This window comes from Microcebus murinus, chromosome 2 (assembly GCF_040939455.1).
Source record: "Microcebus murinus isolate Inina chromosome 2, M.murinus_Inina_mat1.0, whole genome shotgun sequence".
NCBI lineage: Eukaryota > Metazoa > Chordata > Mammalia > Primates > Cheirogaleidae > Microcebus > Microcebus murinus.
Genome location: NC_134105.1, coordinates 90,077,645 through 90,101,209, shown reverse-complemented (window position 1 = coordinate 90,101,209; position 23,565 = coordinate 90,077,645). Strand labels below are relative to the sequence as shown.

The window sequence follows — 23,565 nt, the reverse complement described above, 5'->3', positions numbered from 1 at the left end:
ATCTTACCTCCCAGGAATTGAGGAATTCTTGGGCTGGAAGTGGAAGTGACTCTAAGCAACATATTCCCCATCCATGCTAGATTGTCCTTCTTTAGAAGATTCTCCAGAGAAGCTTTCTGGATTTTTCTCTAATCATTGTCTGTTCATCCTGTCTTCCCATCCAGTAGAGTTTGGCTGAAATCGCCATAGAGTGTCACTGCTCTCCTCTCTTAGCAGCAGATGGGGGAATTGAGAGAGTGTGTGCTTATGTCACCCTCTCTCTCTCCTTTGCCAGCGCCATCTCCCTCCACCCTTTAGCAATTCCTGCTGTGAACTCACTGGCTTTTCTCATCCAAACAGATACAGGAGGGTCACCACTCAGAGAAGAATATGGCTGGCCCTGGGCTTTTGCTGGCTGTTGTCATTCCTGATGGGATTGACACCCATGTTTGGCTGGAACATGAAAATGACCCCAGGGCACCACAGAAATGCCACCTTCCTCTCCTGCCAGTTCCGTTCAGTCATAAGAATGGACTACATGGTCTACGTCAGCTTCTTCGCGGGGATTTTACTTCCCCTAGTTGTCATGTGCGGCATCTACCTTGACATCTTCTACGTCATCCGGAACAAACTCAGTCAGAACTTTTCTAGCTCTAAAGAGACAAGTGCATTTTATGGACGGGAGTTCAAGACGGCTAAGTCCCTGTCTCTGGTTCTCTTGTTGTTTGCTGTGTCCTGGCTGCCATTATCCATCATGAACTGTGTTATCTACTTTAGTGGTGAGGTGCCACCAGTTGTATTGTACTTGGGCATCCTGCTGTCCCATGCTAACTCCATGATGAACCCTATCGTCTATGCTTATAAAATTAAGAAGTTCAAGGAAACCTACCTTTTGATCCTCAAAGCCTGTGTGATCTGCCATCCCTCTGATTCCTTGGACCCAAGCATTGAGCAGACTTCTGAGTAGTTTATCTGTGAAAGATGACTCTGTCTCATTGACATTCAGATTGACCATCAACAAACACCTGAGGACCTGGCCTATCTGCCCTGGCCAAGGGCTTTTTGCATCATTGATTTCATCCGCTGAGATGGGGAGCATTTGGCTGGCTGCCTCCTCTCATACCTCCCCTACGATGTTCTTCCTCCACTTCAATAGTTTTCCTTGTCTTTCTTCCTGAATTCAATTTTCTGGAGGCCTGACTTGAGGATGATGTATTATTGTACTATTGCCTGTGTTCCTCCTTCCCAAACAAAAGAAGTCATGGAGCCTGAGGGTGCCTCACTGACTTATCAGCAAAAGACTCTAATTGGTCTGGACATGTACATGATAGTGACTCAGTTCCACGCCATTGTGGGACTTAGCAAAGAACTCCCTCTCAGAAATGCTCAGGAGATGGTGGGAACAGGAGGAGTGAACTGAGTTTAAGGGGGATTTAAACTGCTGCTGAATTTACCTGTGGATGTGTTTGGGTAAATAAAAGATGGTAGCTAAATGTTGGGTGGCTTTTTTCTGGGGTCTGGAACCTGAAGGCCCAGCTGGCTGCGCCTGACACTCAGCCTGCTTGCTACCTGGAGCCGTGTGGCATGCTCACCTTCTTACCCCTTGCCCCAGAACACCCTGCTCCTTATTCCTAGGATGATCAGAACATTTTCCAAATTCATGAACCACTCATTTACTGTTAGAGAAGGAATCGTAATTATTTCCCCTGGTGTTTTCTTCTAATAGGAGTAGTGGGTGCAGGGCAAAAAGACACAATGGACGGCTATTATTTGTCGAGCCCTTTCTATGCACTAAGCACTTTGCATGCATTATTTCTTTTGATCCTGACAATCTGTGAGATAGATATCAACATTAGTATCATCACCATTTTGTAGAAGAAAAATCTGGGGTGCTGAGGAGTTAAGTGACTTGTCTATAATTTCTTGGTTAACAAGTAGTAGAGCCAGGGTTTCAGCTCAGCCCTGCCTTATGGGAGAACCAGAGCTTCTTGCCACCTGTTCTCAGACATCAAGAGGAGCTTGTAACTTCACCAAGCTCACCTGATGTAAACTTAACAGATAGATGGGTGCAAACTATACTGTGTACACTTGAGGACTGCTGGGGTATTTTTGCTTTAGCTGCTATTGGTGATCTCTGATTAATGAGGATCCTGGACAGGCTAAGAGTGCCAGTCACGTTTGAGCATTTCTGGAGTGTGGCTCCAGAAATTCAAGGTGGCATTTTTGGTTTGGTCTGTCCCAATTTGCAGCTGTGGCTTCTCACTCCCAAGAAAATATATTAACTTGACAACAACAGCAGAATGGCGACTTCAATTAAACTATATCAAATAGGGTAAGTGTATCCAAAAATGAATTTAATTCTGAGCCAGTCCTGAAAATTTATCCTAGCCCTAATCTTAGGGCAGGGCCTGATTAACAAGATTTATCTTGTTAACATTTTGTTTCAGCAAAGCGTCCTTATTCCTCTTACTGTCAGCCTAGGAAGAATCAAGAATTCTAGGCTTTTCCCCTCAGTTAATTTTAGTTAAAATGCACCTCCAGAATGAGCCCCTGGGTTTATTCTGTGGCTTCTGCTCATCCTGGCACACTCTTCGGACTTGGAACAACCTTTGCCCAGCTGGAGAATTGAGACGAAGGGCTGTTCAGCTCTCAGTCTACCAGTAATCTCCACACCATGCTTCTTAATTGACAAATACATTTCTAACCTAGTTGCTATAGCAAAACTTAACCCTTGTCCTTTTTTTGAAACTAGGTCTAAAGTGACCGCTTCCCCCAAGATAAAAAAGCAGCCTTACCTGAATCTTGTGGTGTCATTAGGCAAGCTGTAGCTCCTCAGTTTCAGAACTGCTTTTACTTTTTTTTCTTTTCTCGCCTCCTCCTCCTCCTCTTCCTCCTCCTTCTTCCCTTTCTTTTCTCTTTTTCTTTTTGATTGCCACTGCTTAGCAAGTCCACTGATGGCTTGCAGGGAGTTGTGCTTTTGGTTTTGTTTTTGTCAAAAACGGGAATCTCCTGAGATAAGGTGTTTCACTGGCCCAGAAGTCCTTACAGTAAAAACGTCTTTTAGAGTAAACTCAAAAAAGATGAACCAAGAGTCATTGGTGAGGAGCTTGGCTAGAAGTGATGAGATCCACCCTGGTTTCAGGTTTAGAGAGCCCTTCTCCTGGCTAGTTCTCTTCAGCTAAGCACTCAACAGTAACTGTGGGCTTTTATTCTAAAGACATAAGGGAAAAAGACCACCCAGCAAAACTGAGGTTTGCTTCTTCCTTTTTCTCCATACGAATAAGCTGGAACAAACATGGACGTTGAGTAACTATGGGTTTTTTTGTCTTATTATTATTTTTTTTTTAATTAAGTCAACTGTGGAAATAATTGGAGACCAACGTAAACGAAACAAACAAAGGCTATTTGTTCTGGGCTTGCTATAGCAAGGGAGTCAGCCACAGTCACTTGCATTTTGGCAGAGACTCAAGGCAGGGAGAAGAGTGGCAAAGCTTTATAGTGGCGTAAAAATGTAAACTTAGTCACGTTAAAATTTGAATGATTTTATTTGAGCATCCAGCAATTCATGAATCAGGCAGCTCCAGACGGCAAGCTGTTCAGCACACTCCACTGAGAGGGTGAAAGGGCAAACGTTTATAAGGTGTTTGTGGAAGGAAAACAAAATATATTTGATTGGTTAAAGTGGAAAGTCCCTGGTTAGAGGTTAGCTCGGTGGTTCCTGATTGGTTAAACTTAAGTTTACTTTTACTGTTTACATTGCCTGGGCTTCAGTTTGCTTATGTAGGATCCCAAGATGCTGGAGCCACGTTAGCCTAACGGCTTTCTCTCGTCGGTCCTAAGTTGGAAGTGAGGACAAATATTAGGGAAGTTGTCAGTTATTAATCAAGTCCTGGCAATTTCGGCATTGTCAGAGATAATGACTACTTTAAAACAATATAACCACAATATCTGTATTATTTAATAATTATCTACTGCTGTGTAACAAATTACCCCAAAACTTGGAGGCTCAAAACAATAATCCTTTATTATCTCTTGTAGCTTCCATGGGTGGAGAGTTCAGGGGGCTTCTTGGTTGAGTGAGCAGTTTGTGTTCAGGGTCTCCCAGGAGGTTGCTGGGTCTCCAGTCACTTGAAGGCTTGACTTGCCCAGAGGACCCACTCCAAAGGTGACTCGCACATGTCTGGGAAGCTGACGCTGGCAAGTGGGTTCTTTCCCACACGGGACCCTTCACAGCCTGCTTGAGAGTCCCCATGACCTGGTGGCTGACTCTCCCAGAGGGAGCTGTGCAAGGGACTAGGGCACAACAGGCCACAGGATGGGAAAAAAACAAACAAAAAAGAGACTAGGGTGGAAGTAATACACCCTTTCTGACTTTGCTCTGAAGTCACACATGTCACTTATGCCATGTCTTGTGTATTGCACAGTCCAACCCTGATTCAGTTTGGGAGGGGACTACCTAAGGGTGTGAACACCAGGAGCTATCTTGAGGGCTGCCTGAGACAATACCATAATCACATGATATTTAACAAAATTTAACAATTATTTCTTAATAGCGTCACATTTTCTGAATTGTTTGCTTCAATACGAATCCAAATAAGTTTACTCTATTGCAATTAGTCAATATGCCTATGTCCCTCTTAACCTGTAGGTCCTCCTTTTCCTTTTTCGTCATGCAATTTATTTGTTGAACTCAGAAGTGTTGGATGAGGAGTTAACGAGGTAATGTAGGTAAAACACCCACCGTGATGCAGGTGTGCTGCGACCCCATGCTGACTTTGCAAGAATCAGAGGAAGGCTCCCCTTCCTCAAGAGGGGACATTATTGCACAACCTGGATGATATCTACGATATCTACGTCTGGCCCTTGATGGGAAGTGCCAGCTCTGGGTGTGATAAGTGACACCTAGCTAACTTCCCTGGAGGGGTGGTTCGATAATGCAGGCTTTTCTAATGTGTGGTCAGAGCATGTGAATCCTGCTAGGACTCAGGAGAAGCTGCGGCTGCAGCATGACAAGTCTCCTTGTTTTGTCCCAGCTCTGCCCAGGAAAACTCCAGAAGTCTGGAGTCCACAGCCCTGGCTGCTGACACCCAAACACCCACACTTCTGCCTGCTCACATGCTTCAGATTCCAGGCACACAGGCCCCTGGCAGCTGCACACTCCACCCACACCCGCCACACCCGCCAGGGAGGCTGCAGTGTCCGTGTGAGTGTGGGGTTAGTTAGGGATCTCTTTACTGGGATTCTTGTCAGTTGCATAGGAATTGGGCCTCTGAGAGTGGCGGACAGACAGCAGGAGTGGCCTCTGATGATGCCAGGACCATTAGCAACAGGGCAGGGCACAATTGAGCACCTACAAATGTGGGCCAGTGATTGTCTGTGTGTGTGTGCATGTGCTTTTCAAAGTATGTGCATGTGCTTTTCAAAGTATGTACATGTGCTTTTCAAAGTATGTACATGTGCTTTTCAAAGTATGTACAAGGCCTGGTGTGCCAGAGAGAATTTTTCTATGAAAGAGATCTCCACTGCTGTTTGGAGCTTTGCCAGGAAGCCCAGAATTTTCTTAGTTGCCCCATAAGTAAGTTTATGTCCATGAATGGCATCTCTCTGATGACTCCCAGATGGAAGTATGCTTGTGCAGTGTACAACCTGGATACCTATATATGGCAGCATTGTTTGGATTAACTGGTTCTTCTCCCTTTTCACTGGTCTGTTCAAACAGGATAAAACAATCTTAAGCTTCAAACATATCTGTTTCCCTTAAACAGGTCCAGGATTCCTGAGATTCCCTGGGTATATCCTGTCATTCCAGTTAAAGGTTTGCTTCCTTCTAGCCATGTGGCCCTTCATTCTGCTCTCCTTGGCCCTCTTTTCAGGTAAGATGGGGATAGGAACATCTCCAGCTTCCAAGCTGTGGCCTTCCCAGAGACCTTGCACTGCAGCGGAGTTCCTGCTTGTTAGCACAGACCACCTAAATAGTGGGTGAGAAAATGAAAGAGGTGAAAATAGGTCTTGTCCATATTAGTTCTTGTTCTTAGCTCTGATAACAAGTTTTGTAGGGAGTTTGAAACCTTTGGCTAAAATAAGGGCTCTGCATTTTCCCTTTTGGTCTGCCCAAGTTCCCCTCCACACACACCCCCAAATGTTTGTGCAGATGAATGAGGACACGACTTTCCCCTTCCTGCCCAAGCCTGGCCCCAGGCTTGGAAGACTGGCCTTGTCCCGGCTCTGTCACACTTCAGTCGTACAACCTTCAGAGTCAAAGCACCTCTCTCTGGGTCATCATCCATGCCTATAAATTGCAGACCACACGATCTTCCTTGTGTGGTCGATATGTGAACAGAATGACCTCAAGGATGGCCCCACCCACTGTGTACCATGTTTGAGGAGCATGGGCGGGTCCCCAGCACACATCTGGAAGGCTGGGAGAGGGATGGGCTGTGCTGCCCCATCTCTTCTCCTTGGTCAGATGTTGCACCAGCCCTGGGAAGTCTGGACGTGGTGTGTGAGACTTCCTCATTATGCAATATCCTGAGATGATAAGGGGCCTGTGCTGGTGTCGTGCGGAGGAAACATGAAGTTCTTAGCTCCTAAGGACAGAACCTGACTCCCTCTGTTTTCAGCTCTATGCAGCCTGCAGAAGTCTTCAACCCTTCTCACTTTCTTTTTGAAGGTGCCAAGGTGGGGTGGGAACTGGGGACAGAGGATCTACTGCCAGTAAGCCTCAGGCTCTTACAGGCTCCCTGCCAAGCAATGGTGAGAGTTCTCCATATTTTACCCACTCTTAGGCTGGGGAAGAAGACTTCTCCAGGGTTGCCGTATTCGTTTTCTAGGAATGCCATAACAAAATACCACAGTCTGGGAGGCTTACACAATGGAAATTTATTTACTCAGAGTTCAGGGTGCTAGATGTTCAAGTTAAGTGCTGGCAGGTGTGGTTTCATCCTGAGGCCTCTCCTTGGCTTGCATGTGGCTGCCTTCTTGCTGTTGAAGATGTTTACTGGGCAACCTGGATGATATATATCCATGGATCATTCCTCTGTCTGTGTTGTCAGTGTCTTAATCTCTCTCTCTTTTTTCATAAGGACACCAACTAAATTAGTTTAAGGACCACCCCAATAACCTTATTTTAACTGAATTACAAATCCAGTCACATTCTGAGGTACTAGGGTTAGGACTTTAATGTGTGAACTTTGGGGCTGTACACAGTTCAGCCTGTAACAGCTGCCAACCCTTAAAAAGGAGAACTTGGCTTCCAATTCTCTAATTATCCTTTAGGCGGGCAGGAGCTGCGATGTGTTTGGAAGAACAACAGTGTGTGTGTGTGTGTGTGTGTGTTTTCACAGACGCCATGGTCATGGACAAAAAGGTCAAGGAAAGCTTTGTGCTGGACACAGCCTCTGTCATCTGCAGCTACGACGCCCTCTATAAGGACCACCCCAAATACTGGTGCAGAGGCTATTTCCGGGACTACTGCTACGTCATTGCTTTCACCCCCAACAGCACCGGCCGTGTGGCCCTGAGGGACACGGGAAACCAACTCATTGTCACTGTGTCCTGCCTGACCAAGGAGGACACGGGGTGGTACTGGTGTGGCATCCAGCGGGACTTTGCCAGGGATGACATGGACTTTACAAAGCTGATTGTGACCAACAACAAAGGAGCCCTTGCCAGTGATTTTTGGTCTGGGAAAGGTAAGAAGCCCTGTCAGGGGCTAGTTGGGAGTAAAAACTCACACTAAAGCCAGTGAGCACCAACTCAGACTCCCCATGGGTTCTCTGGGGTCATCTGGCCTCACCCTCCCTCAAATGTAGGGTGGTCGTGGATAGTTTTGGGGATTAGCTGGGAGTTTGGGGAAGAGGAGGGTGTCTGGGCCCTGGAGTGTTCTTTTTTTTTTTTGAGACAGAGTCTCACTTTGTTGCCCAGGCTAGAGTGAGTGCCGTGGTGTCAGCCTAGCTCACAGCAACCTCAAACTCCTGGGCTCAGGCAATCTTGCTGCCTCAGCCTCCTGAGTAGCTGGGACTACAGGCATGTGCCACCATGCCCGGCTCATTTTTTCTATATATATTAGTTGGCCAATTAATTTTTTTCTATTTATAGTAGAGACGGGGTCTTGCTCTTGCTCAGGCTGGTCTTGAACTCCTGACCTTGAGCAATCCGCCCGCCTCGGCCTCCCAGAGTGCTAGGATTACAGGTGTGAGCCACCGCACCTGGCCCCTGAAGTACTCTTGACACCTCTCTTCCCTCACAGAAATCTGGTTCATGGACCTTGGAAAAGACTGAAAGGGTCTGGCAGCTGTGAGATCTTTGCATTGATGGTCAGGAAAGGCTTTGAAGTTGTTATTAAATCTCTGTACGCCACGGTCAGCCTTGTGGGTCTAGAATCTTGAAGACGAGTTTCCTGAGAGGTGCCTGAGGCTGTAGAAAGTGACCCAAGCACCTGGGAACTATGAAAATAAGTAATTAACAATCTAAGCTGTTGGAACTTTAAAATATTTTGAGCCTTCAGGGATGTGATTAGGGGGCCTGAGTCACATAAATGGGCAGCTATAACCTAGGAAGCCGTAGCCTTTGTTTCTCTGCCTATACACTAGCCTTCCCTCTTACCTACATTGTTTTGTCAAATGTTACAAATGACCATGCGGTGTCAAGGAAGGCCCCTTCCCTCTTCACTGTCGGTCTTCATTATAGGTTAGCCTTCCCTCTTACCTTTCTCACACAAAGACTTCATAACTATCATGCTGTCTAAGATGGAATGTTAAATATGCTCTTTTAAATTGGAAAGAAAATAAAAACAAACTATGCACAAAAGAAAACAAACTATAACTACTTAAATTGTTGTAAGTCATAAACCAGCCTTGTATGAAAAATGTTATAATTGTACTGAATTTCCTTGTCTTCTGCCTCTATAAGCAAGATCTTCACTTTTAACCTCAGAGCACCTTACCCCATTTCTCTGGAGTTGGTGTTTCCTGGATGGCTGTTCCCAGCTTTGGGCTTGAATAAACTCTATACTTAATCAGATTTTCTGATTCTCATTATTTAAGGTTGATAGAACTGTCAACTTAAATAATTTAATTTATAGGGATAAATAAAATATCGTGGTCAAACTGGTTGGCACCCGCTTTTAGTTTTAAGGAATGTGCACTTTACACCAGGAGGCTGGATGGCTGTTGCCAATGCAGATTTATCACCAAGAATTCTAAAATGAGGCCGGGCGCGGTGGCTCAAGCCTGTAATCCTGGCACTCTGGGAGGCCGAGGCGGGCGGATTGCTCGAGGTCAGGAGTTTGAAACCAGCCTGAGCAAGAGTGAGACCCCGTCTCTACTATAAATAGAAAGAAATTAATTGGCCAACTAATATATATATATAAAATTAGCCGGGCATGGTGGCTCATGCCTGTAGTCCCAGCTACTCGGGAGGCTGAGGCAGGAGGATCGCTTGAGCCCAGGAGTTTGAGGTTGCTGTGAGCTAGGCTGACGCCACAGCACTCACTCTAGCCTGTGCAACAAAGCGAGACTCTGTCTCAAAAAAAAAAAAAAAAGAATTCTAAAATGAGAACGAGATTTTTAATCATGTGCTGATGGAATGCCACTCCTTACCAAGCTAACAAAGTCCACCCAGAGAAGTACCCAGCTTTGTCTTCTTGTACCAGGCAACTATAGATTGGCGAATCCCCAAAGTGAGTTTGCTGATCATTTGGTTCAAGCAAGTAATTTATGGAGCTACTCCAGTGCTTGGTTTTAGCAGATTTATGTGTAGAAAAAGAAATAACTGAGTAACGTAACAGGTAGGTTTCCTCTATGTGCCAGCTGTCAATACATTTACAAGCCAAGGGGGTTCCTTGGTATCTCTCCACAAACAGCTATCCTGGATGGAGGTACACAGAGGACCCCAGACCAATCATATAGATTAAGGCTCGGGTCTCATGGCATGGCTTTGTGAATGGGATTAAACCAAGGATCTGTAGCTAGTGGGTTTATTTTCCAAAGAAAAATTTGGAAACGTTAGTTTGGAGACTTGTAGTCAAGAAAGAATTCAAGATTCAGTCCAAATTGTAAGCAGATAATAAAAACTCAAAAACAATGGACAAGGCTAGAATTTAATAACAAGTATATCGTAGATTTTCAAATATAGTTTTTCTTTCTCTAGTTTTCTATTTTTTTCTGAAGACAAATCATAGTATAATCAGTTTATTTGCAAAGTAAGTTTTAGTGTCATTATACTTGTCCTGATTATTTGTATAAAGTGCAGCAAGAATAGTGATTGGCCATATAGGTTATTTTAAAATTGACTTTACTTGATTTTTTATGAGGAATTTTAGATTAGACTTTTTAAAAAGCTTGAGGTTAGCCAAGTCAAGGATTTGCCATCAGACTGCCTGCAATACAGTCTGATGAATTAGCTGAATTACTTTCTTCTTGAGGTCCCAAAATAATTTGAGATTCCTTGGCCTATCAGAAAGTGACATTCTTTACTCGCCACAGGTCAGGAAACTTGTAAAGGAACTGCATAGACAAAGTACCAGGCCAACTTTCCAAGGGGCTTTTTATCAGCTCTATAAAATCAACCTCAGTTCTTCAAAGTAGTCTGGTCATATATAAAAATATGTTATTCCAGTTAAAGCCTTGGTAAAATAACCAGTGCCTCCAATCCTGTCATATTAACAAAAGAAAACAGATTCTTATTGAACTAATGCAAATAACTCTATTGCTATAAATTAAGAATATTCACAAATAGGCTGGTAGTGGCTTATGCCTGTAATCCTAGCACTCTGGGAGGCCGAGGAGGGAAGATTGCTCAAGGTCAGGAATTTGAAACCAGCCTGAGCAAAAGTGAAACCTCGTCTCTCCTAAAAATAGAAAGAAACTGGCCAACTAAAAATATATAGAAAAAATTAGCTGGACATGGTGGCACATGCCTGTAGTCCCAGCTACTCAGGAGGCTAAGGATCGCTTGAGCCCAGGAGTTTGAGGTTGCTGTGAGCTAGGTTGTTGCCATGGAGCTCTAGTCCGGGCAACAGAGTGAGATTCTGTATCAAAAAAAAAAATAATAAAATAATATATATATATATACACATAGTTTCTAAATTTTGGAGAAATCAGGTAGAGAGAAAAAATACTTCAAATTTTGCTCACAAAGTATATTTTGCCCAATTTTTTGAAAGCTGTAAATAGCTTAAAGGAAAAAAGTTTTCTTGACTTCTGGAAAACAAAACATAAAAAGAATGAATAACATTTCAAACAAAAAGGTCATAAAGAATTATTTTAGTCCTCTGTCAATAGTCTCAGTCCTATGTAAATAACTCTTGTTCTGTTTGGTGTTGGGTGAGCAATTCTCATGAACACATCAGTTTTTTAAATTAGAATCTTTAAAGTTTCTTCTAGTCCAATGGTGTTATCTCCAAATTTATCAAAAACCAGGGGGCATTGGTGGTATAGTGGTAAGCATAGTTGCCTTCTAAAGTTTTCAAAAACCTGTATTCAAGAGTACTTGTGGCCTGGTTTATTTAGCCAAAGTGGAAATTTATAGATTTCAAAAAATAAAAACCTTTACACTTTGATAAAAAGGAGATTTCATTTCCCACTCAACCAAAAGACCTAACAAAGAGCATGAAGCAAACAAAATTTGTCTGTCTCTTTCTTCCTTCCTTTTTGTGGTTTATTCCAAAGGTGAACAAAAATCTTTTATTATCTCTTATTATACAAAAATCTCATTCAAGAGAGAGTAAACTAAATTTTACTTTTATATTAGTGTATTATCAATATTAAAGTCAATTTTAATAAAATCTTAAACAGATCTAGCCAATCTTAATCAGTTTTGACTACACAAAAATAGGATTTTTATAAATCTTTTATAACTTTTTATAATGTTTTATTCTCTCTTCTAAACATTTTTTGTATTTATTTAGCTTTATTTATCATTTTTAAAAAAACTTTTTTTGAGACAGGATCTCACTCTGGCCCAGGCTAGAGTACAACAGCACCATCATAGCTCACTGCAACCTCAAATTCCCAGGCTCAAGTCATTGTACTGCCTCAAACTCCTGAATAGCTGGGATGACAGGTGTGCACCACCACACCTGGGTAATTTTTCTATTTTTTGTAGAGATCAGGTCTGGCTATGTTGCTCAGGCTGGTCTCAAACTCTTGGCTTCAAGTGACCCTCCCAACTTGGCCTCCCAAAGTGTTAGGGTTACAGGTGTGAGCCACTACCAGGCCCAGCCATGGTTTTTAAATTTAAAATAATCTTTAAAAACCTCTAAACTAGACAAAATTACTTTTCCTTTAACAAAAACCATATTTTTATGTCTTTATAAGCTCAAAGACAAATTAAGCATGTATCAAGTCAATTTGATAAAGAGAGATACAGATGAGCCTAGAGGAAATTTGAAAATCTTTTAAAAATAAAAAGCTAAATGTCAGAATGTCGTATTTTGGAGACCAATCTAGCTAGGTAATTGGCTTTTTAATTCGTTATGCTTCTCAACTGGACCGCTGAGCTCAGGGCAGAGCCCACACTGAATCTCAGTTCCCAGAGACAGAAAATGCCATGGGACCAGGACAAGAAACAGGATGGTTAATGCTTTTACAATGCACTTTCTTACATTTCTCTAAACGTTTGTAGTAATAATTGCTTACTGTAAACAACTCCTCTCAGCCAGGGACTTGTCAGCCATCACACACACTGTCATGGCCCGTTTATAGGACGGAGGATGAACACAGAACATAAAACACAAATGCGCAGAACACAAAGAAAAACGCAGACACATATATAGACAGTTGACTCGAGTAATAATACACCGGGTCAGTTTTATTTTTATATTCTAAAAGATTAAAGTTAGTTCCTTGTATGTAACTACCCAGGCGTGGCACCGATAGCCATTAATTCTGGAAAGCATAGCCTTAGGGAAGCAGATATCCCTGAATCAGAATTTCAAGGTGGTTGCTCTAGGCACTAGGCATAGATAAAGGACCGAGATTAGCAAGGATGGGCAAGGAGAGCCACAAGGGGCATTTCTCATCCCCAGCTTCTCTTAGGCTGACCCCCTAAGATTTTCAGCTGAACCCCAGCGGCTGTGCCTGGCTTAGGTCACCCCTCCCTTGAGGGGTCTTACCCGTCATTGACTAACCAGCCATCTTATGGGGCGTATGCAGCAATCACAGGAACAATATGTTTATATGTGTGGCTTCCAGACCCCCAATACCATGGTGTGGGGCCGCTGTTGCTACTCGCAGCTCAGGTCCTTTGTTATGCCTCTAGGCAACACCTTTTTTTTTATCACAGGGAGCCTATCCGGAACAGATTACTTTCAAACGTTCTGGGCAGAACATGTACATTACTCACTAACTTTAATTCTTAAACTAGGAAAATATATGTCAGTCCCCTACACACACAAAAGTTTTGGGTTTTGTTATTTTTCCTTTTTATAGTACAGGTTGGATACCAGCCTTTAATGAAGCTGACTTCTGACCATAGAATTATTTTTAAAATCCTTTTAAATTTCTTCTCATTCAGATTCTGGCTGGGACAAACAGCTAGTATTTCTGGCTTTTGAGTCTTTTTCTATTGAAGTTTCCCTCTGAAGTGACTCACTAAAGCCAAGCTTTACCAAAGGCACTTCCCAAGTGAAACCAATAAGCCTTAACCACAATTATGACTTAATCAAGGACACACGAGGCATCTCTAAAGAGGTGTAAGGCAGTCCTCACAAGATCTGGAACATCTCCAAAGACAGCTCAAATAACAGAAAGTTTCACTAGCTGCACCTGAAGTACAATTCACATTTCTATCTGGCCACATTTTCTAGGCTCTCAACTTCTCAGCTAACCATCTATACATACACAATGACCCCAAATCTCCATATTCCCCCACAGATGGGAGAACACAGGAAATCAGAAGCTGTCCATGGAAGGGAAAAGGATCAATAAATGAGTACCCCAAAAAGTCAAAACTCAAACAAATATCAAACCAAGAAGTCTAGTTTTCTGATCAAGAATCGAACCCAAACTGTGGCAGTGAAAGCTTGAAATTTTAAGCAGCTTTCATGGTGAATTTTGCATGGAATTGAAAGCAGGCATGTCCCGGCCTGCGGGACCTTCTGTTACTCGCGGGGGTCAAGGGGGACCTTGCCTGAAAGAGATGAGTGAGAGAAAAGAACGAGACCAAGCAAAGGGTTGTCAAGGTCTGCTTTACTTAGATCCTTTGTTGGTTTTATAAGCATACAGAAACAATGAAGTAGGGAGGGGCAGGGGGGGGTTAGGGTTGATCAATTACAAACAGCCTCAGGCAGCAAGCCTGGAATATCTTGCAGTTTTTTCCTGAACGGTCATTAAGCACTTTTTGGCAACTCAGGGTATTTTCTGCTCAGGGTATTTCCGGGTTAAGAACTTCAAAGACCTCGGTCCCCAACATCTCTCCCTCTCTTTATTAATATGAGGGAGATTTATACAGGTTGGTGGAGAGCCTGTCTTAGGCTACGCGATGGGCTTCCGCGACCAGCACCCCAAATATAAGATCGGGCGATCAATGTGAAGGTGAGGCCTCTGTCTTAGGCTATGTAGGTGGCATCCAGCTCTGGCACTTCTGATTATGAAGTGTGCCTCCGGGCATGGACCTACAATATTCCCGTCATGGAGTTACCTCACTGCTGGTGGGGTGTGCATCTGGTACACGGCATCGCAATAACCCCGTCATGGGCGTCTCCACATTCTTTGGAACCAACTGCGTTCCATGTCTGAGGCAAGATTTGAGAAATTTAGACCTTCAGTGGGTGTTTTGGGAGATTCTTCATGGAGGTCTTCTTTGGAGCCTCTTTGTTCTAGCCGTTGGTAGAACACGGAGACCGATTTTTGTGTGGCTGCGTCTACCTGCCACGTATAATTGTAGACCTGATGGATGTTAGCTGCGGTGGTGCTCTCGATCGTGACCAGAACCAGGCACAGGAGGGGCAGCGCCTTCTCTCGGGGAGTCATTGTATTTCTGGAAGAAAACAGAATTAAGAATTCTTCTCAGGGAGTTCCCTGGGTGGTTTATATAACTTAATCGCTCTCTCTGGTAGCCATCTGGCATTTCCTGCCTGGGTATCGTAGATGCAGGCATGTCCCTTTCCCCATATGAGGACAGGGTGAGGCCCCAGCCATTTGCCTGTAAGCAGCTCTTTCCATAAGGCCTGTGCATAAGTATCGGTGGTGGATGGGTGCCAAAGGCGGTTGGCGGCTGTTTTACCGGTGGTGTCAAAAGTGAGAAAATTTAAAATGAACAGGGCGTGATTAAGCAGGGTTTTGGAATTACCCGTCAAAGGGTATAAAATTCCTCCTCCGGATTGTAGTTTGGAGAGTGTATTCTTTAATGTCTGATGAGCTCTTTCTACAATACCTTGGCCCTGAGGGTTGTATGAAATGCCTGTAACATGCTTAATGCCTAGCTGAGCACAAAAGCTTTTGAAGTTGGAGCTGACATATCCCGGGCCATTGTCAGTCTTAATAACTTTAGGCTGAGGGAGGGAGGTGAGACAGGCTATAACATGACTAATAACGTGGCGGGTGGCCTCGCCTGTTTGTAGGGAAGCAAAGATAAATCCACTACAAGTGTCTACAGAGACATGTACATACTTAAGCTTTCCGAAAGAGGGGTAATGAGTGACATCCATTTGCCAGAGCTCCCCAGGGATCAGGCCGCGAGGGTTGACTCCTAGGTGTGGCTCAGGGAGAAGGGTAAAACAGGCCCTGCATTGACGGACAATTTCTCTGGCTTGTTCTCTAGTAATAGAGAATTTAAGTCTGAGGGTATGGGCATTGAGATGGTGTAAATTATGAGCTTGGCGTGCAGCGCAAACAGGATCAACGGCGATAGTGTAGACTGCGCCTGCAATGCGGGTTGCCTGATCAACAAGATTATTTCCAGCGACTAGAGGTCCAGGAAGGCCAGTGTGGGCGCAAATATGGCCTATAAAAAAGGGCGCAGAATGGGAGTGAATGAGTCCTTGTAGTTGCTGGAACATTTGAGTGGTATTGTTGGAGGGCCGAATATGAGGCACAGTTTCCAAAGTGGCGACAGCATGAGCAACATAAGAACTATCAGTATACAAGTTAAATGGCGACTGATCTACGTTTTTTGAAGACTGCGACTAAGGCTGCTAACTCAAGGAGTTGAGCAGAGGAAAACCCGGTGTGAAAACTGCGAACCTGGCCATTAATGCTATAGGCCGCGGTGCCTGAGGAGGATCCGTCGGTAAAGACTAAGACGGCTCCTGGAATGGGGGAGACTCTTGTTTTTTTGGGAAATATTACAGGTGTCCGATAGAGGAACTGAATTAGTTTATCAGGGGGGTAATGATTATCTAGTTTGCCCTGGAAAGACGTACAGTTAACTGCCCAGTCATCATCATTTTGTATTAGCCACCGAATTTGAGAAGCATTGTAAGGGAGTATTATGATATCTGGATCCTTTCCAAAGAGCTTAAGGGAGTTTTCTCGCCCCAAGCGAATAATCTTAGCTACTAAGTAAGGGTAGGTGGGAAGGACTTTAGGGGGGGAAGCCGACAGGTGAACCCAAAAGAGAGGCTTGCCCTGCCAAAAGAGTCCTGTGGGCGAAAAGGGGGTAGGGAGGACAATGAAGTACAAGGAGGAATTGGGGGAGAAGTAGCCAATGGCCTGGGCATTTATGGCCTGCTCGACTAAATTAAGCGCTTGCTGCCCTTCTTTAGTTAGGGAGCGGGGAGAGGTTGGATTGGCATCTCCCTGCAGGATGTCAAATAGGGGTTTTAACTGTCCTGTGGTGAGTTTTAAATATGGGCGAAGCCAATTAATGTCGCCCAGAAGGCGCTGAAAATCATTAAGGCATTGAAGAGAGTCTTTTCTGATTTGTACCTTTTGGGAGAGGACCTTATTGGGGAACAATTCAAAGCCTAGGAACAGGTGAGGGGGGCAAACCTGAATCTTTTCAGGGGACAAGCGGAGGCCTCGAGCTTGTAAGGCCAAGACAACCTGCATGGTAACTTGATGTAAGGTTGCCTCGCTCTGGCAAAAAAGAATGTCATCCATATAATGAATTATATATAGCTGAGGATGTTGAATTCTAAAGGAATCAATTGTCTGAGCTACATATTTTTGGCAAAGGGTGGGGCTGTTGGCCATGCCTTGAGGCAATACTCGCCATTGGAAGCGCGGGGAGGGTCCTATACAGTTTACTACCGGGAGACTGAATGCGAAGCGTTTGCAGTCATCTGGGTGCAAGGGTATGGAGAAAAAGCAGTCTTTTAGGTCAATGACTATTTTATAGTAGCCTTTGGGGATAGCTACGGGCGAAGGCAAACCAGGCTGGAGTGCCCCCATGGGAACCATTGTTTGGTTAACAGCCCGTAAGTCTTGTAGCAGCCGCCATTTGCCAGTCCTTTTTTGGATGACGAAAATGGGGGTGTTCCATGGTGAAGTAGAGGGCTCTATGTGTCCGGCAGCTAATTGTTCCTGCACTAACGCTGTAGCTGCGGCTAGTTTGTTAGATGGGAGGGGCCACTGATCGATCCAGACAGGTGAGTCACTTTTCCAAGTGATTGTATCTGCCTGAAGTGCAGGGGGATCAATGGCCCTTACAAAAAATGTTTTTCGAACCCCAGTCCTGATCTGTCTGACTTAGGGAGGGTGGTCAAGGGTCCTCTTAGTCCCTGACCCTCTTTGCCTAAGCCCTGTTCTGGGAGGAATCCCTGTTTAAGCATTTGGCTGGCTACAACTTCATTGGGGCTGCACATAATGACATTCATCTGTGCAAGGATATCACGCCCCATAAGTTAACAGGCAGGTTTGGGACTACAAAGGGTTGAGTGGTGCCTTTGTTTCCCTCAGAGTCTTCCCATGTCAAAATTTTTGAGCTCTGGAGAGTATTTTTAGACTGTCCTATACCTTGTAAGTGTGTAAGGGAAGGCTGTAATGGCCATGATTTGGGCCAGGCATCTTGGGCAATAACCGTGGAATCGGCGCCTGAATCAAGAAGGCCTTCAAAAAGTTTACCATCTAATTTTAGTCGCAGGGTGGGCCGTTCTTTGGTTATAGCTTGGACCCAATAGAGAGCAGAAGAGCCAGGGCAAGAAGCACCTCCGTTAGAGGCGATGGCTGGGAAGGATGTATTAAGGGGCAAGGGTAATGCCTGAGCTAAGCGCTGTCTCTTAGAGACACACACAGGGCCTGTAAGCGCACTGGCTAAGATGTTAATTTCCCCGGTAAAGTCACTATCTACTATGGAGGGGTGGACTATGAGTCCTGCAAGAGTGGAGGAGGCTCGGCCCAGAATAAAAAAGAACATGTTAGCCGGTGGGGGTCCAAAGGAGCCAGTGGGCAAAATTTGAACACCATCCTCAGGTCTTAATATTGTGTTGGAGGAGGCACACAAGTCCACTCCTGCGCTCCCTGTGGTTGCTCGGAGGAGTTTAGAGTCTGGGGGCTCTCTTGTCGGCTGTTCCCCGAGGCCAACTGAAATTGAATAGGACAGGGGGCCCGGGGCTGGCCCCTCAGGCCGTTTTCTGAAAGGGGGGGCAAGGGGTTTCCAAAGACATCAGTCTTGGAGCGGCATTGATTGGCCCAATGCTTTCCCCTCTTACAGCGAGGACAGAGGGAGGAGGGCTGGGCTGGCCTGCCTGGCGGCTCACTGAGGTTAGGGGTAGCAGAGGAGGCAGCTAAGGGGCACTGCCTCGCAAAGTGCCCTGGGTGACCGCATTTAAAGCAGTCCCTCTGTGCCTCGGTCCCTTGGATGGCGGCCCCAACCGCAAGTTGTACGGCCTGCGATACCTTATGGACGAAGGGGTCAACATCATTACACATTCTAATCATGTCATTAAGGTCTTTATTTTTGAGTTTGCCCCTGAGGATGGCCCTACAGGTGCTGTTGGCATTTTCATAGGCTAATTGTTTAATAAGCCAATTATTCTCATCCTCGTGTCCGAGGGTTCGTTCAGCAGACTCTAAAAGCCTGCCCACAAATTCACTAAAACCCTCTTGAGCTCCCTGGGTGATTTTTGTCAGGGGAGTAAGAACAGATCCCGTAGAGGGAAGTGTTCGCCAGGCGCCGAAGGCGGTGCGGCGGTCTGAGACAAAAGTCCAATTGGGAGTCTCCTTTGGCGCTGTTCAGAGGCAAATTTCCCTTGTCCGCTAAGCTTTTCAAGGGTCCAAGATGCAGAATTGGGGTTTTTTAAATTATTAGCAGCCGTGGTCTGACAGCGGTCGAGAAAGTCGGCCTTCCAAGAGAGGAACTTCCCGCGAGAAAGGACCACCTGTACTAGTTTGATCCATTTCCCAGGGAGCAGGTAGCCGCCCCCTGAGGCTGCCTCTAGGAGGGAATAGGTAAAGGGTGCATTGGGCCCATACGCCCTAACGGCAGAGTTCAGTTCTTTTAAGGTCTTGAACTTTAGTCTGCGAAATTCAGTGGGCTCTGAGTCTGTTTCTTCTGGGAGGTCATCGCTCTCGCTTTCTCTTTCCCTCCCTTCCGTATCCTCATTATCTGAATCTTGGGGCGGGGACTGGCTCGAAGAAGGGTCGGCAAGGTCTCCTTGCCTATTAGACCGGGTAACTACCGGGAATGCTAGGGCTTTATGGGAGGACTTTAAGGATTTCTTATTTAAGGTGGCATATGATTGGGCGGTCTCATGATGTGGGTGGCTAATGAAGACCGAATCTTTAAGCGTATCTTGGAGGGAGGACAAGTCATTGGAAAGCTGGGCAAACTCTTTTTGAAGTTGTAAGACATCCTTTAATTGCGTAACCCTTTGACTTAAGTCTTTTTTGGCAAGCAAAAGCAAGGGCATTGTAAGGGGAGGCATTAATGAAGGTGCGCAAATCTGGGGCGCGTAAGGAGGAGGCCATTCGGGATTGTGATATCGGGCCGCTTCCTCTCCGAGGGTTGCCTCTTCTGCGGGGTCGAGGGACTCTCGGAGGGGTTGTTTCTTGAACACCGGGTAATTAAATGCATGAGGGGCTGTACCCTCGGGTAAGGGAGGGTAAAGGGTCTTGGTGTCTGGCCTACTAATGGGAGCTCGTCCCTAGATGTCTGGAGCTCAGCCGAGGGGTCCTGAGGGGGCATATTCATACAAACCGAGGGGCAAGGGGAAGGGCATGTTGGTCTCTCAGGATCATTAGAAGAAGCCAACTCTCCGGTCGCCTCTAAAGACGTTCTCGAAGCAGACCGCGACACGGGTCGGAGGCAGAATTCTGCTACTGAGAGCAGCTGCTTTTTATTGGGATCTGAATCTGCTCCCTCAACAATATCTCTGATTAGTCCCCAGTACGAGAAAACGGATACAGGGACGGCATCTGGGCCTTGATTCAGAAGTAAATTGTTTAAATCTCTGCCTACCTTCTGCCATTTGCGTGGGTGAATCTCAGGTCCACCAACAATAAACCAAGGACAAGCACGATCAATGAACACAAAAATCTTTACAAGATCCTTTTTCTTAACTCTAATTCCTCTCTCTCTGAGTGAAGCCTTGAGATCTTTGATAAAAACGGCCTCTTTAGACAATGAATGGCCCATTTCGATGGGATGGCAATGTAAAAATTTACTCACCAGACCGTCGACTCTGTGAGCGGCAGAACGAGGGTCTCTGTAGGGTTTCCTTCAGCCGAAGAGCCACTGCGGCGTCACCCGACAAAGGTCCGTACCTCGTGCCCCACGTTGGGCGCCACTTGTCCCGGCCCGAGGGACCTTCTGTTACTCGCGGGGGTCAAGGGGGACCTTGCCTGAAAGAGATGGGCGAGAGAAAGGAACGAGACCAAGCAAAGGGTTGTCAAGGTCTGCTTTACTTAGATCCTTTGTTGGTTTTATAAACATACAGAAACAATGAAGTAGGGGGGGGGTAGGGTTGATCAATTACAAACAGCCTCAGGCAGCAAGCCTGGAATATATTGCAGTTTTTTCTAGACGGTCTAAGCACTTTTTGGCAACTCAGGGTATTTTCTGCTCAGGGTATTTCCGGGTTAAGAACTTCAAAGGCCTCCGTCCCCAACACAGGCAGTTTGTGAGCATACAAAAAATTTCAACTTTGTCTCAGGTCAGATTTTTGCTCTTTAATTTTGTCATGTGAATTTTTAAGGCTAGCCATGACACTGTTATGTATCTCTTTTAAATTTAATTTTTTAGCGATACAAGCAAGGCAATTGTTTAGAATAAGATATCTCTAAAATCTGTGTTTTGTTTTTTTTTAAATTTAGAAGTCTAATTTAAAGGATCCATTTTCTGGCCATTGCAATTTGAATTTCCATTGGCATATTTATTCTTTTTTTTTTTTTTTTTTGAGACAGAGTCTCGCTTTGTTGCCCAGGCTAGAGTGAGTGCCCTGGCATCAGCCTAGCTCACAGCAACCTCAAACTCCTGGGCTCAAGCAATCCTACTGCTTCAGCCTACCAAGTAGCTGGGACTACAGGCATGTGCCACCATGCCCAGCTAATTTTTTCTATATACATTAGTTGGCCAATTAATTTCTTTCTATTTATAGTAGAGACGGGGTCTCGCTCTTGCTCAGGCTGGTTTGGAACTCCTGACCTTAAGCAATCCGCCCGCCTCAGCTTCCCAGAGTGCTAGGATTACAGGCGTGAGCCACCACACCCGGCCAGCATATTTATTCTAATAGTGACCCAATCTAATAGTCTCTCCAGAGAATAAGCTATCGCGAAGATACCCCCACACTCTCAGAAATAATCCAAGATAGACAAACCCTCCCGAGAGCTTGACACATTTGAAACGAAAAGTCCCAGGTTCCTAGCCATTTTCAGACTGGCCACCTGACATGACCTGAAAACCATTCCTCAGCCTCCAGATGGTGGAGACAGAGAGAGAGAGCACTCCCATTTGGCCACAGGTCAAGTCCTCAAGGACATAAGACAAGAGAGAACCTCAACTGGTACCCCTCTTTATGACAGATCACAGACAAACAAAAAGGCTGTTACTGGGAGGAAAGGGATCCAAGAGTATGAATATTTACATCACAAAGTACCAGCCGGGCAAGGTGGCTCACGCCTGTAACCCTAGCACTCTGGGAGGCCGAGGCGGGCGGATTGCTTGAGGTCAGGAGTTTGAAACCAGCCTGAGCAAGAGCGAGACCCTGTCTCTACTATAAATAGAAAGAAATTAATTGGCCAACTAATGTATATAGAAAAAATTAGCCGGGCATGGTGGCACATGCCTGTAGTCCCAGCTATTTGGGAGGCTGAGGCAGAAAGATTTCTTGAGCCCAGGAGTTTGAGGTTGCTGTGAGCTAGGCTGACGCCATGGCACTCACTCTAGCCTGGGCAACAGAGCGAGACTTTGTCTCAAAAAAAAACAAAAATAAAAAACCCAAAGTACCAAGAAGGGTACCAGAGTTGCTATACCCCAAAACTAGACACACCAATCTTTTTTTTTCCTTTAACTTCAAACCTTGCAGAAGAGACAAACAGTGATTTTTTTTTTTTTTTTTTTTTTTTTTTTTTTGCCATCTGCTCAACCAGATTCCACAGAGAGACAGACTGGGAGCCTGACTGTAAGGAATTTTTACACTTTTACTGGCTTGTTGGGCCCTGGAGTCTCTCAGCTGTGGCTTTCAGAAGAATGGAGCTTTGATTACCCTGCTTGCTAATTATAAAAGAAAGCCATTGTTTTTTCTTTCATGGGTTTGTAGGCGAAAGATACGATTCTGCAGAATACACCTCAACAGGCTACAAGGAGGAATTAAATTAGTATTTCCTATAGTGGCCAAGACAAAATTATACTACTACACGCATAACGTGGACACAAATGCCAGTGACTCTGCTCAGTATTGGAGTCTTGACTTGGCAAAACAGACAATACAGAAAACGGTTCCTCCCCTCAAGTCAGGCCACCAAGCTTCTGCCACAGATTCCCTTGGGTTTCCCCAAAGAGACATGACAAGATGACGATAGCCTGAGATCTCTCAAATATGAATTTCAAAACCAAAAACAGTTTCATGCAAATCAAATGCAGTTTCTCAAGGTCACAGTCCCTGCAGCTCTTCAGGGGGTAATCCTCTACCAAACCAGACGTTCTGATGAAGAAGAGCCAAGTGTCCAAAGGGAGAATACCTTGGTGCCACCACCCACAAACTTGCCATTACCTAAGACCTCTTCCAAACTCTACGGACTAAGGCCCTTGGCTCCCTAAAGGTTCCCTGAAAAATCACGGACATGAGGCAGATTAATAGGAGAAAAAGCATATGAATTTATTTAACACGTGTACACGGAGCCTTCAGAATCAAGACCCAAATGTACAGGGAAAGCATATTTTAATGCTTAGGTTCAACAAAGTATGGAGAGCCATGTAGAAATACAAATTGGACAAAAAGTGTATGATCTAATGCTAATAAACTCAGTGGGGAAACCCAGCCAGGCCTGTCTGTCTAGATCCTTCATGGCCTCTCTGAGCATGCATTCCTTCCTTCTGGGTATGGGGCAGGACCCTCTTGGGAAAGGGGGGGATGGTGGTGATCTTATGACCTATAGTCAAATTAGGTAGGTCAGATAATTTCTTTATGATAAGTTTTTACACAGAAAGGTGGAGAGAAAGTTAGAAAGTTTGGGGTTTTATATGGAGTTTTCTGAGCCAAAAGGA

General features: G+C 44.9%; 1 protein-coding gene across 1 annotated transcript in view; it reads left to right on the top strand.

Moving 5' to 3' along the window:
• The window catches only part of ADORA3 (adenosine A3 receptor), a 30,267-nt gene that overhangs the window by 2,121 nt on the left and 4,581 nt on the right, over window positions 1–23,565 (top strand). The window contains exons 2-5 of the mRNA XM_076010396.1: window positions 340–942; window positions 2,732–2,796; window positions 5,745–5,852; window positions 7,323–7,670. Of these exons, the coding sequence (XP_075866511.1) occupies window positions 340–942; window positions 2,732–2,796; window positions 5,745–5,852; window positions 7,323–7,670 (1,124 nt within the window). The remainder of the gene's footprint in view (window positions 1–339; window positions 943–2,731; window positions 2,797–5,744; window positions 5,853–7,322; window positions 7,671–23,565) is intronic.